Source organism: Mchenga conophoros, linkage group LG1 (genome assembly GCF_057382185.1).
Source record: "Mchenga conophoros isolate Kocher_MC1m ecotype Shallow Benthic linkage group LG1, M_conophoros_male_GT1.1, whole genome shotgun sequence".
Taxonomy (NCBI): domain Eukaryota; kingdom Metazoa; phylum Chordata; class Actinopteri; order Cichliformes; family Cichlidae; genus Mchenga; species Mchenga conophoros.
Genome location: NC_140526.1, coordinates 14,077,724 through 14,093,220, shown reverse-complemented (window position 1 = coordinate 14,093,220; position 15,497 = coordinate 14,077,724). Strand labels below are relative to the sequence as shown.

The 15,497-nt window shown below is 38.1% G+C and overlaps 1 protein-coding gene across 3 annotated transcripts in view; it reads left to right on the top strand.

Moving 5' to 3' along the window:
- Positions 1-15,497, top strand: part of mdga1 (MAM domain containing glycosylphosphatidylinositol anchor 1) — a 216,138-nt gene that overhangs the window by 136,868 nt on the left and 63,773 nt on the right. For all 3 annotated transcript variants that reach the window (XM_085266885.1, XM_085266899.1, XM_085266889.1), the window contains 2 exons: positions 10,719-10,988; positions 14,452-14,781. In XM_085266885.1, the coding sequence (XP_085123011.1) occupies positions 10,719-10,988; positions 14,452-14,781 (600 nt within the window). The remainder of the gene's footprint in view (positions 1-10,718; positions 10,989-14,451; positions 14,782-15,497) is intronic.

Below are 15,497 nucleotides of genomic sequence, written 5' to 3'. Positions count from 1 at the left end.
ACACAATGTTTTCTTTTAAGAATATAGAAAACACACTTTTAATAGACAATGGCCAAAAGGACATGGCAACCAAACACGAACAATTTACCAGTGTTAAAATCAACAAGTAGGGAAGGAAAACAAACAGGTCTTCATGCTCCCGCTGTGTGAGATAGGGGTTCTTCACGACCATTGCCCCAGCCTTCTTCTGCTCCCCTCTTGGGATCCTGTGGCTAAGATCAATTGTATTCCCACAGCGCACTCAACACACATACAAAGACACCCACAGCAAACACAGCAATAAACGCCTGCCTGGCCCTGGCATCAGGGCTCAGAAGCTTGCCAAAGCAGCCAATCTGTCTGGACCTCACAGCCTCACAGACTGATCGAAAGCACACACCGCTTAGTGTGTGTATGCGTTTCTTTGTGTGCACATGTCTGTGGTTACAAAAGAAAGAGGAAAGAAATGTGGTTAAGGGGAGAGGGATGAAGTGTGATTATGTCTGAGTGTGCACTTTTCTTCACTTCCTAACCTGCCCTAACAGAGCACAGATATCTAATGAGATGAACTGTTAAAATAAAGAATAGAGAGAATTGCATTTCCTAAAACAACTCCAGATTAACTGCATTAACAAGTTTATATACCTTAGACTTAGACTGCACCATATTGAAATACTCACATAAACACACTTAAGATTAGGGATGGGTATCGTTTAGGTTTTATCCGATACCAGTACCAAACCGGTACTTTTGAAACGGTGCCGGTGCTTAAATGGTGCTCGAACCGGTGCTTAATCAATGGAAAAAAACACCAACTTTGTCCAAAAACCTCTCATGTTCAGCTGTTTTTTTGTAAAAGGATAACAATGTTAGCCTTTTCTGCAGCTATAGGGGATTTATGGTATCACTCTTGGCTGGAAGCAGTGCTTAAACAATGGAAAAAACACCAACTTTGTCTAAAAACCTCTTATGTTTAGCTGTTTTTTTGTAAAAAGATAACAATGTTAGCCTTTTCTGCAGCTATAGGGGATTTATGGTATCACTCTTGGCTGGAAGCAGCAGAGGTGGGACCAAGTCATTGTTTTGCAAGTCTCAAGTAAGTCTCAAGTCTTTATCCTCAAGTCTCAAGTCAAGTCTCAAGTAATGTCAGGCAAGTCAGAGTCGAGTCTCAAGTCACTGGTGTAAAAGTCCGAGTCAAGTCACAAGTCTGAAACTTTGAATTTCAAGTCCTTTCGAGTCTTTAAAAAAAAAAAAAACACGAAAAAATAATGTTGCAGTTATGCTAAATGTAAATATTAGACCATGTAATTTTAAAATCTGTGTTTTTCTCAACACATGACAAAATAGTGAACTTAGAAAATATACACAAATTGTGAAATTGCACCTCTATAAAATGCAGCTCAATTAAACTTAGCTCCTGGAATAATTTTCACCGACAGTTCTGAGATAAGCTGCATGTTATTCTTGGATGCGGTTGTAGGACCAGCTTTAAAATCACATGACAAAAATATCATACACATTAAAAAAAACTGTATCACCAACGTAGCCTGGACAACATTTGCTAGTTAGATGAAGTCAGCTATCTCATCTTAGCATATTTATATGCATATTTATAATCATACGGTTCTTGGAGTGAGTGCATACACTCATGAAGTTTAGTAACTTCAGGTCACTGCAACAAGCCCAGGTACAGTTTACCGACGGATGGGTACAGGACCTTGAAATGCACCGTGTAGAACGAAAGACCATCGTACATATCATAAGTTTACCAGTCTCACAAATTGTCGTCATAAATACACATTCCTTAACCGTTTATTAATAGGACCTTTGAGCTCAACGGTAATTAATTAGCAGTGGAAATAATTTCTGGTAGCATCACAGAAATGTAGCAGTGACAACAATATTGTATGCTGTAATCATACTGGGCAATTAGTGATACAAAAAACCTGTTTTATCCTGTGAATAAAAGTATATGTTTTTGTCAATGTACCATAATAACAGAAGCGAAACGCAATATTGTGTCAGGACAATTCACTATTTATGCACAATAAACAAAGGAGCATAGCGCGACAATTTCTGTTCAGCGCCAGACTTGCTTGTAACCTATATCACCAATTATGTTATGAAAATGACGTATTAACTACAACAGCAGACTGACCTTTGTGTAAATGCTTGGAGCAGACTAACCTGTGAGCTGGAGTGTTCTGGGACGTTATATTTGATCTTTGAATGGCTGCAATCCAGGCCATCCGTCGCGTCTTTGTTACTTCGGAAACATGGCTAGAACAATTTCTCTTCAACGACGTAATCCGATAACAACCGATCTCTTTACCCGTCGGCTTCCCGTGGCTGTCATGCGACCGGCTATTGCAGTTAATAATACAACAGCTTCTTGACATTTTTGTGTTTCTTTTTATCGCTGTGTGACTGATTTTAATTGAAAGCCTGCGTGCGCTAGTACCGCTTGCCACGAGTTCCCAGAATCCTTTGCGGTTCTACCCGTGAATGACGTCACATTTTCAATCTCTATATAATATGCATGTTAAATTTTATATTTGGGGTAAAATATCAAGTCTTTTCAAGTAAACCGGTTCAAGTCCAATTCAAGTCCCAAGTCATTGGTGTAAAAGTCCAAGTCAAGTCACAAGTCTTAGAACATTTTTTCAAGTCAAGTCTAAAGTCATAAAATTAATGACTCGAGTCTGACTCGAGTCCAAGTCATGTGACTCGAGTCCACACCTCTGGGAAGCAGTGCTTAATCAATGGAAAAAAAACACAAACTTTGTCCAAAAACCTCTCAGTTTAGCTGTTTCCCTCTTTTTCTTTGGTCATTTTAGCCTTTTTGGCCAGGGTGAAGGGAGTATCTGCCATCAAACAAGAAGACAGCCGCATGTAGCTATGATGGTGTTTGCTAGTTCACCTTACATGCGTTAATGTAATAACGTGGTTAGCCTACTCAACGTAAATTACACACGAACAACATTAAGCTACTCACGCAGAGAAGAACGGCTGCTGCTGCCGTCATCATCCTTCATCATTTCTGCTACACTGGCAGGGCTAGGGGCCAGGACTCTCCTCTTCGTGTTTTTGGGGGATGTTGCTCCGGGTCCGATAACAGGCACCACACCCGCAGTAGATGTGCTCGGTGTGAGGTCTCGCAGCAAGCTATCAAATACGGCACATTTCTCGGCTTTTAACAAAATGCTATACGTTGCCAGGTGTTTCTTCAGATTTGAGGTGTTACCTCCTTTGACACTATCACAGTATCACCTTAAAGCACTTGTTGCAGGCTGCTGAGTTTGCATATTTTGCTGTGAAGTACAGCCAGATGTTTGACCGCTTCGCCTTGGGCATTTTTAATCTGTAGCTCTGCTCTAAAAGAACGTAGGTACCTGGGCCCGCCTACTACGCTTGCAAAGGTAAAATGATTGGCTGGAATCCAAAGTGTATGACATCTCAGGGAAATAAAGCACCGAAATGTGCGCTGCTTTTCGGTCTGGTTACTACCGTTTATGTCAGAACGATACCGGTACCCATCCCTACTTAACATGCTCCTAAATCATCTAAATCACTAATACTACCTAAAGGCACGCTATGAAAACATGTAGTAACGGAAAAACAAAAGCAAATTTCAGGTCTCAAATTTTATAGCACATATTTTGATACTTTAAACAAAAACAAGAATAAAAATTAGACTTGATCTCAAAAGAAAACAAACATTTCCTTTCACGGGTGTAAACATTCTCTCAGAAAATTACATCTGTAGACTCAGATTTCCAAAAATGAATAGAAGTATAAAACTGAAATAAATAAAGTGACAGATGCAGAAACAAAGAAAATGACACAAAGAACAGAGAAATACACAGGGGGCAAAGGGAGGGAGAGGTATAAACAGATGGACACAAAGATGGAAATAGAGAGATTGTAAAAGACAAAAGCAGTCAGCGAGTTGCTTTTTAATCTTCTGTAATATTCGTTTAATGAGCATATTTTGCTTTTCCTCACTGAGCCCCTTGTTTGTCCTTGTGTACCACTCACCGCTTAGATTAGATACATCCAACTAGGTCACACGATTACTGCTGATTCACCGCACTGGGACAAGGGGAATGATTGATTTTTATATTATAATCCTACCCTGGGATTTTAGTACTGGCTTCTGCCCTCTAGTAACCGTCATCAGAGACCAAATCCTCTTCCCTTGCTTCTCATAAACAAGAACATGGGGGCATACTCTGTAAGCTTGTCATGTTATTTAAAGTGGTAGCGTACAAGGGTTTAGGGGGTAATGGAACATGAACCGGATGTGTGGCATTGAGTAACTTAGAAGGTCTTCACCATGAGTGAAAAATACTCTAGTATTAGTAATACACTGCATGTTTAAAAATTGGGAAAACATGCATGAGAGAATATATGTGTCAAAACCCATAAATCAACTAATCTCTTTATAACCTCCTGCTCCCTATTTTAAAAGTTTTAAAGTAATTTTCTCTTCATATCTTCTCAGCGTTTTATGTCTATATTAAACAAAAAGAAAGAGGGCAGGCCAATTTGTTTAACCAAGTTCATTCGAAGTGAATAACTTCTGTCATACAAAATTTTTTTAATCTGACCTGAAATATTCTGTAATAGTGGCACCTGCAAGTATGTGTGTGTGTGTGTTCTTGTGATTTGGCACCATTCAAATAACACTGAATTGAAATGAAATGGAAAAACTGAAACTCTTCTTCTATACACAAAGGGAAAAAAGAAATTGAAAAGTAGAAATTTCTTTCACAAATTGTCAGGTTTGTTAAATAATTTACAGTTAATATAGATCACAGACTTCTGACAAGTTCTTACTGTGTGCCTTTGATTAAGTTAGAAACTCCACTTATTATGTAGCTCCTGGTGTCAATGTAGATTTTTTTTTGAAGATTTTTTCCTCCTGCTACAATGACATAAATGGAACACATTTTATGGGAAAAAAACACACAACAAGAAGCAAGGACACATACACAAAAATTGGGAGAATTTAATTTGTACGTGCAAGTTTATTTAGTGTTTTATTGATTATTATAACACATACCACACTATACCTTCAAGATAATATGGCAGTTGTACAATTGCACGATATATATTATTATTATCAATAGGAGGCTAATCCTACTGCAAGTGAATTCCCCCTTGAAAAGTTGAAGATCAATGGGCGATCTGCAATAATCCTCACTACACTAAAACCTCTCGTAGGACATTTTATTGCACCTGTGCAGTCAGTTTTATGTAAGGCTATAATCCATGCCAGGAAAGGGTTATGTGAAAGGGAGAGAGGGAGAGACCAGACATATATTTAAACAGAATTTAAAAAGCAAAATATTGTCTTAAAACTGATGCTTGTGCATCCATTATATTTACTTTTTAAATTGTATTATTTATATAGAAATATAAAAATTTATTGAATGGTATGTCCGGGCTGCATGGTGTACCCCCACGTAAAACATTTCACCATTCAGTTCATAAATTTCTCTGACATTTCTTCATCACCCTCAAATCCACTCTAGTTAGGGGATCACTGTGGGGATATGTACAGCCACACCACAGGCAAGAATCGATTTGCTCTCAAGGCTGCCTTGATCATTTTTTGTGAAGTCATTGGTCGGGGCTTTAAGAGTCTGAGAATTTTCTCTGAATTTGAACCTTAGAGTTAAAAAAATATATAGCTTTAGAAATCCAAGGAATTTTGAATACGGTCTTTTTTGGGGACAGTTTGCATTGCACTTTTTCACACTTTTTTACCCATGAGCAACACAAAAATTGCATTTGGAATATTTTAGGATATTTGCATTTCTATATTGGATTCAGCTGTGTCAGAATATTTTGTCTGTGGCTTACAATTAAATATTTCAAAACGCTTTGTTGAGAAACACTTGACTTCAAAGTGACAACCTCTGCCTTTTTTTGATTGAAAACTGCAGTTGAAATTAAATATTCATTTTCTTCATTTCCTTCTTATATAAATTCAATTTTAATTGTCTTCTTTTTCATCACTCGAGGCTCACGGTAGCTTTGCAACGGTTAAAATAGTTTAAAATTATATTATTTAAACGGATGTCTTTAATTGTCCATCTTTGATGACCATTGTTCTAATATAATATAAATAAAACTGAGTTGAACTGAATTGAAATTGAATAAACTTTATATTAGCTTTAAATAAACAGCATATTCCAAGACCGAGCCTTCCTTTGCTTCAGAATATTTTTTCTGTTGTATAGCTGCCAACCCTTCATTTTACAATCACACCCTAAACTTTTACTCATATTACCACCAATGATCAGCAAAAAAGTGTTGATTGCTACTTGATCTCCAAACCCATTGGCCAGCCTGCTATCCCGCCATATTTCTGACTAACTCTGCGATAGTGACAAGCGCTGTTCCTGAGTACAATACACAAACATACAGCTCTTGTCAGCTTACACCTCTCTCCAAACCTTTAAGCTTTTATTTCCAGCCAATTTCCTCCCAATAACCCCTCTGCCTTTACCTTAGAGACAAATTAAATCTCAAACAGGTTACACGGGATGACGGTGAGAGAGAAAGCAAACCATAGGGTTTTAAAAAAAAATGCAGGATGGAAGTCTGAGGCCGAGGTATGACAGAGATGCGAAGACGTGAAAAGAGAGAATACTGAAGATACGGAGATGACAAACTGACAGAGAGTTAAAGGAAGAGAGGAAGTCGAAGTGTGTGCATGGAAAAGAGAGGCATTTGTTACCTGGTTGTAAACCACTGTGCTGCACATAAATCCCATTACTTTGGGAAGAGCATTGGCTGATCCCTCCGTTACCGTCACCCACGCATCCCCAGGAAATTGAAGCTATAATTCTCAAATCCTCTGTTCCTCCCCATTGCCTAACTCTCACTTTTCTTTGTCTTCTCAGATTTTCTCTCCATTTTTTTTTCCTGTGGCTTAAATATTTAATTAGTTTGTTTATTTATTTTGCAAATTAATGATAGCTGCCATCAACAGTCTGCAGAAAATGTTGTGAACTGAGATTAAAAAGTGAATAGGCTAGACCTTAAGCAGAAATAACTTTGCAATGTAGATGGATAAATGTTATAATTGTTATACCATCACTGGATTGAATGGCACTGTGATGGACTGATAACCTGTCTATTGTGTACCCCAGCTCTCGGCCCATTAAACCTTGGATAGACTCAGGCCCTTGAATTGAAAAAGAGGTTAAATGGATGGATTGATAGATTTAAGTGATTTTTACACCCAGACAGAATAAATCACCAACAGTCGTCTTTGGATGGGTTCAGTCCTATATATATTCTGGTTGATGTCTTAACTCTTTAAAGGCTGTGGGACATAGGGGTAACAACAGAGCAGGAAGAAACTCTTAACATGTACCTTATAGAGCTACCGTATAGACCCACTGTTTTATTTAAACCCAGTCTCTGGTTTACCTGACTTATGTTTTAACTATGTATGTCCTATCTATTAACCTAACCTACTATGTACAAACCCTACCTGGAGAAACGTGCAGACAGCTCAGACTTAATGATAAAATCAATTAGATCAGCATACAGTAGGGCTTTTCTACATTGCATCTCCAAATAAATTTATTTCACTGTAAATTAATTAAACAAACAGGCACATAACCAAGCGTGAAAGCTTCCATTGAGGTTTGTTCAATGCTTAGAAGGGTTTGCAGGCCCACAGGGGTTTACTTTCCTAGTGCTGTGATTTGATACAATGGGAGTAGACAGTGCTATTTATGTGCTGATTGCAGCTGTTACACCAGTGAAATTTCTTGTCAGCTTCGGAGCCATCACTAGTGAGGTTAGCTAAAGAGATATCCCATTAGTGCGTGTGTGTGTGTGTGTGTGTGTGTGTGTGTGTGTGTGTGTGTGTGCGTACGTATGTGTGCTTGCTTGCACTTTTTTGTTACCCATTAGAGTGGAAGAATGTGTGTAGAGCTCTGTGCACATTCTTGTATTAGCAGAAACATGCACCTGTAAACTTGTTTGTTAAAGCTCTGCACCACTTTCATTACGCCGATTGCAATCTGCTAAAAAATAAATAAATAAATAAAAAAATGAGAGAGAGATTAGATGAGAGGATGTAGTGCATAAAGTCTATTAGAATGAATTGCTTCCTGTACCCTATTGGTTGGTCTCTTACTGAGGATTAACAGTCTCAGGTTGATAAAAGCCTAAATTCTTCTACTCCTTGTCCTCCAGAGCCCATTTAAAATTATGGCTGGAGAATTCTTAAATCAATTATGAGTCAATAGACAGGTCGATTATTAAATATATTTATATTGAATAGCTTGAACATAGTTTTTCAGCTTGAGCATATTTTTTCATAGCATACAGTTCTTTTAGTCCCACAAAAATACATGAACGAAAAATAAATCATAAATGATTGTCATAAATGATATGAATACGCACTATACAACAAATTCTGTCATGACTTTGTCTTGATCAGGACCCACAATTACAATGGTATGTGAGACAAAATACAAAGAAAAGTAACTAGAAAAATATGGGTTAAAGATGATAAAGATGCCTCTTTTAAATGTCCACGTTCATAAGTGAACTCCGACAAAGGACAGCTTGATTTCTACAGATGAATACTTTTCTTTTTTCTTTTTTTTAAGTGGTAGAAGAGTGATACATTGTCAAAGCCCTTTCAGTTTTTCAAGGACCTTTTTGAAGTATTGCTAGTGGTGTTTTTCGCAGATGACAGATTGCACATATTGCTGCTTATAATTAAACCCATACTATTGTGGATTCAGTAAAACCTCTATACCTTAAAAACCTCTAAGCCTCTTTCATCCCTCATCATTCACCAGTGTGCTAATTAGTTATTGCAAAAAATATATATTAAGATCAAACATTGTTTACTTTTAATTTTATGTCTCCATATAGTAAAAAAGTATATAAAAGTCATCAACTTGTTGTATGTTTGTATGTGAAAAACCAGTTAAATCTTTTTTTTTCTTCTTTTTAAGCATTCACTTAGCCAGATAGTTTAAGGGAGAGTTACACAGATGATTTCCAGCCAGAGAGCCGTACTGTAACAACCAAAGATTAGTGATTTGTGACCACTGAGCAGCTCCAGTAAAGAAACTGTGGTTTGACTGCTTCGCCCCAGGCTGTTTTTACTCTAGTTGATGAGGGAGGTGAAAACCTTTCTATTCTAGTGTACCAAAAAGATTTCTGCGGCAACTTGGAGGATTTAAATGGGTGACATTTTGGTCACAAGCTAATTTCTCTCAATGTTAACCTCCTGTCACCCCATCTACACCTTGTGGCAAGATATGCAAAAACCTATTACAAGTTGTTGCAAATACTATTGCAGCCTACTAGAGCCATTTGAGTCTGCTGCTTAGACTGCTTAGGTTTACACTGAACTAGAATATATAATGAAACGTGTTTTGAACGTGAACTGTAAAAGAATCCATATTTGATGCTCCAAATAAGACAGAGACTCCTTTTAAACTAAACAACACAGGAAGCCAAAATTGTTATGTACACAAAATTGACTAAATATCCATTTACTGGTTTTATATAACTCTAAATTCCCAACTTTGACCTGCTTGAATAGCTGAATTTAAAAAATATATGTTTATTGCAACTGATTTGAAAATATCAAATAAATATGAAACAAAATAAATGAAAAAGTGGTATAGGATATGCCATTTAAACTTTGCCTTAATGTTTCCATTTGATATTTGTGCAGACAGCATTCTAAATAGCATGTGGAAACCACAACGTGCGTTACACGGTTTTCACTGTTGCTTTGGATGTACGTCTCCAAACATCATTGTAGGTGGTTAATATCACATTTTTCATATTGTCCCCTCTTCAACTTTGGCCCCAGCTTTTACTCTGTTGTCTTTTACTCTTTTACACTTAGTTTTTCCCCGTCGTGTAGTATGTGTCCCTATCCTCACTCCTCTGCCACTTTTTTTCCCCTTTGGAACATGCTAGGGTCCAATTGATTTCTTTCTGTGCCAACAGCATTTTTCAGCCTCTTTTGCAGTAGCATTACGGGTCATCTTGTACTTTTCTGTTAGGTCAGTCATAGGAAATGGAGGCAGTGACTAGGCGATGATATGAGAGCAGAACAGGGACCTGAATTACCTTTGGTACACTGATTAGTTTGTACGGAGAAAAGCTATATACTCAAAGACTCATGCTAAGACCCAGACAGCAAACAGACACTGAGATACAGGAACTGTAATGTTTTAATGTGGTGATTATCTTGCTATTTTTAAGTCTGGTGTTGGTAATGTTTTATGCCATTTCATGTATCACGTCTATTCTTTTTATGTCTTTCACTATTTTATTATTCTTTAACTCAGCTATTGGTTGCACTTTATGACCTTGCACTGTCTCTTTTATTGTACTGCTCCATCTTGTTTTGAGTGCTTTTACATTTTGCAATTTTTTCCCATCACTTGGGCTCTGTGAAACAGAGTTACATTGCAGTGTATTTTAATATGGCTGAAAAGACCAAATAAAGTGAACTTGAACTCGAATGTGAGCTTGAAACAAGCACATATTTATACGTACTTTCTATTACAATTGCAGGCAAAAGAAACTTTTAAAGACAGTAAAGTCATACCTTAAAAATGCTCATAATAGAAATGTTCACAACTTAATTTTTTCGCTGAAAGAACATGTATCGTTCCCATTTAAACTACTTTTGTTTGTCTGTTCGTTTCTTTCCGTGTGTCTGTGCCCCACAGGTCCACCAATGATCCGACTGTCAGTGAATGATACAGTGGTGGTGGATCCTGGCCAGGATGTGCGCATAACCTGTGAGGTCACAGCAGGTTTCCCTCTCCCCATTGTGACGTGGTCACGTTACCCTGGCCCTCTTCCCCTCAGTGCTCAAGTTCGAGGAGAATCACTGATTTTGAGAGCTGTCACACCAGCGGATGCAGGCTTCTACAACTGCACGGCAGTCAACAATGTGGGTAACCCTGCACGCAAGAACGTCAACCTCGTTGTGAGAAGTAAGTAATGTTTGTATGTATTTGCACCTGTGAAAAGGGGTGATGCTTTTGCAAAAAAAATTAAATAAAATCTAGATTTGTGTTTTTTACAACCTTGGTATAAACTAGCTCCAGTTGCACAATTGCAAAAGATTGTTTTTCAATTGGAATTGCTGTTTAAAAGATTCTGGATATACTTTCAGAATTAGTCTGAATGTGTCAATGAGACTTTTGGTGTTTTTTAAATATTGTCCAGTCCTCATGTATTTATTATTATTACTTAAAAAAAAACATATAGCAATGTGACATTCCCATGTGATAATACTGCATATGGTTGGCAGGAATTGTTAAATCTTTGCATAATTTAGGCTTCTCATTCACTGATTTTACAACTAAAAATCATGTTGCATTTAATTCTTTGGCTAGCCAGGGGGTAGTTAAAATAGTTGACAAAGGCACAGTCAGGATCCTTTTCTCATTGAGAAGTCTCGTACAACTGATAATTGCTTTATGCAAAGTGTCTGTATAGTCCTCGTTAGCTTCATTCGTTGACATTTGTGAGTCTGCGCGTGCATGCGAGTGTGTGGAGCTAGCTGCTGATCCGTCATTAACGAAGCTGATGTGAATCTTGTCAGAATGGGCGGGTTAGAATACAGAATACTTCCATTCTCTCTCCCCTCTGGCTATTTTTAGCCCCTTTAATCATCTTTATTCACTGCAATTAGTTAGACTGGAGTGGAAGCAATTAGCAACAGTCTCTTCTGTTAGTTAGCACTGTGGAGAGCGTATGTTAGATGTGCTTCTCCTGTTAGCTTAATGGGCCTGAACACACTGTCACACCAGCGCAGGTGGCAAGATGCTGAAAGAGACACACATTCACAGTCAGTGAGTTCATAAAGGAAAAAAGTCTGCAGGCAGGTAGGTAGACAAGTGCATCCAAATATTTAAGGAGTATACATGCACACACGCACTCACATTAATCAGGTAAAGTCGCAAGTTCATGTTAGCCATATGGTCACTGCTTCATATCCGTGGCTCCACCCAAGTATCTTGTTAACAAGCTCAAAGGAGTTTAAATCAAGCTCTCCTCTCCCCTTCGTGGGGAAACAGAGAGCTATTTTGTATTCAACATGGAAATCTGTTGGGGAAACGGAGCCTTTGAAACTGAAAATTAAATGTGACAGTGTGAGAGTTACTCGTTGTCCTTGATTTTGTTTCCCCCCTCCTCCTTACCCCCCTGTTATTTTATTCTGTATTTGGCTCCTTTTGTCTTGGCTTCCTTCACAATTTGATTCTTCCTCTCTCACTCGCTTTCTTTCTTCTCTAATTTCCTCTTTCCTTTGGTACAAGGCGACCTCTTCATTTTTTTCTTTTTTTGTTTTGTTAGTGGTGTTGGGGGTGGGGGTATTAACCATGCTTCTTCTCCTGCATTCTTCTGTTTAGTTTCTTTTTATTGAGTAGTATCAGTTCCTTCTTTTTGATCTCACGAATGTGTTTTTCTTCTGTTTGTTTTTTTAATTTTAATTTGTACACTTTACTATTCTGTACTGGAATGGAATACAGCCGTTCAAATAATTTGCCTTTCCTATGAAATTTTTGACTTTTGGAAAATCTGAACAACCAAATACCGTATTTCCCGGACTACAAAGCGCACCTGAATATTAGCCGCACAAGCTAAAATTAGGGGAAAATCCTGTTTTGTACATACATTAGCCGCACCTGACTAAAAGCCGCAGGTGTTTCAATGTTGACTTATCATATGTAAGAGAATATGCACAAAGGGAATTGTCAGGAAAGAGATGGCTGTTTGGAGACACACCCCTTTTATTAATATTTTGAAAAACAAGTTCTGGGTACATATTTGCACAACTTTTTAGGTATATGTAAAAGTAGCGGTAATTACAAGTACGAAACATGTACTGTGCTTCATAAATGAGTAACAAATGTAGTACATAACAATAACCTACAGCACACCAGAAAAATAGATTCGGACTACCTTTTAGGCTCAAGAAAAGTCAGTCATTCACCACCATCTTCCTGCGCACTAAAACCACCAAAGTCCTCTTCTCCAGTGTCAGATACGAACAGGCTCAGGATGGCTACGTCATCCACTCTCAGCTTCTTTCCTTCGTTGTCACTTTCAAAACCAAACAAATCCTCGTTGACAGTGTCAGAGTCGAACACCCTCAGAAGGGCCGTGGCAGTGTCCTCCTCTCCATCATGCAGCAGTCCAGCCCTTCGAAATCCGTTGGTGATCGTGGATGTTTTCACACTTTTCCACGCTGTCAGATTCCACCGGTGGAGTTGAGCATGACTTGCTTTTCGCAATTTCATTGCCGCTCGTCATCCACGCCTCCGGCTGAACATGTAGCGCTACTTTGAAGTTCGTTTTTCGCGCTACTTGTACGGCACTATGTTGCCTGACGGATGGACATGTGACCAACATACCACTCTTGAACCCCGATACTGTGTGTCTGATCACATGCCCTTCCGCCAGGCAACGTAGTGCCGTACAACAGCGGAACAAACAAAACAAATCGTCTTACGATATGACAAAAATCATGGATAATCCATAGAAAAGCCGCACCTGACTAAAAGCCGCAGGGTTCAAAGTTTGTGCAAAAAGTAGCGGCTTATAGCCCGACAATTACGGTACTTGGTTCCTTTGTAAAGTGTGTCAATGAATAAAGGGGATGCAAAAAATGTTCACATACATGTCAAGAAGCATTTGCTATCTAAAAATAGTTTTATATATCAAATCAAAACTCTCAGTTGAAAAAGAACAATAAATGAAAGTGGTATTTGTTGTTCTCCGGTCAGGGTGTGCGAGATGAAGATTAAGGCTTTTACATTAATTATAACTCTGCTTTGGTCATCTTCAACTTCCAGGTTAATTTCAGCTTAAACCAATTTTCCCACTCTCATGACTTACAGTTGGTATGATTCTCCTGACAGTACACAGAATTGCAAAGACAGACATGTTAGGTCAACTTGTAAGATTAGAAAAGCACTACATAAATGTGATTACTTTTTACATCTCTTAATGATTTCGTTGAACAAATGATTGCATGAGCTAATTTTTTCATCTGGTTATGTTGAGGTATGCCCACTGTATCTCTGGGCACTCTCTCTACAGTGTCTCCTTGATTAAATGTGCTAAAAATTAATGTATGTCCTTGGGTTGTGCTTTTCTGTTTTCCTAGGGACTATATATATAGTTTAACTACAGAAAACTCTAAATTAAGTAAAGACCAAGTGGAAATTAAAAGATAAATAAGAGCATTTAGCAACTGTAGTAGTGGGAAAAAAAGACAGACCTTGCCAGTGATACCTAGTCATGCTTATCCCTTTTATTAATTTTTTTTGCATTATTATTTTAATTTTGTATTTTTTTTTAGTACATTTTGTACCAAATGCATTTATATTGTAACAAATATTAAAAAAATTTCTTCTTTCTTTTTTCCCTCTCTACCACCACAAAAAGCAATGAGCAACCTCACCTTCCAAATTACACCAGACTCTAACAAGGACAGTGAAACCATTCAAATGGGTCGTGACCTTAAGCTCTCATGCCATGTTGATGCCACCCCCCAGGACAAGGTCAACTATACCTGGTACAAGAACGGGGCACCAGTCTTCAACTCAGATAGTTTGATTTTACTGCGCAGTGACCCAGACATGGCACCTGGCACCAGCAGTCTGGAGATTGTGGACATGAAATTCAGAGACTTGGCCACCTACAGCTGCATGGCCAGCTTTTCAGGCAGCACAGTGCGAGAGCTTCGTGTTGATGTCAACATTTCTCAAAACAGCGGTAAGAGTTTCCCCTTTTTCCTTGTTATTCTTTGTACATGTATATGTATAATGATGGCTCAATAAATATTTGTCTATTAAGGCCACGAGCACATGCAGATTCAAATGGGTTACGGTTAGCTGTAAATCGCCCATGCATTTAATTAAGCTCTTGATCGTCATTAATAAATATGTATGGTGGCAACCACTTAATAGAGGTTAGGCAGTTGCTGTTTGTGGAATAAACAAACTTCTAAAACAAACATGTTTGAGTTGACTGATAAACTAATTGAACAAATGTTCAGGTACACAATGCTGCTTAACCTAAGCAGTACATTTAGTATGTAAAAAAAACAAACAGTTTTTCCTAAATCTAAAGGGGTGTAATTTTTCATGAATTATATGAATCTTAACACTATCTCATGCCAATGATGAAATATTCTAGCAATCTGTGTTTTTACATCATGTGACATGTTAAAACATAATAGCTTAGTGGTTTACCCATTCACCTAACAACTGAAAGATCCTAGGTGTGATTCCAGGAAATCCATTTGTGGTTGCACCAAGAAGGGCATCTCAAAATTACAAATTAAATATGCAGAGCTACCCGCTGTGCTGCAACCCCTTGTGAATAATGGAACAACTGAAAGTTAGCGTCTTCATTCAGACAGTTTTTATCCCATTTCTTCCCTCTCTACCTCTGCCTTGCACTGCTTGTTGCTTTGATGGTTCAGTTGT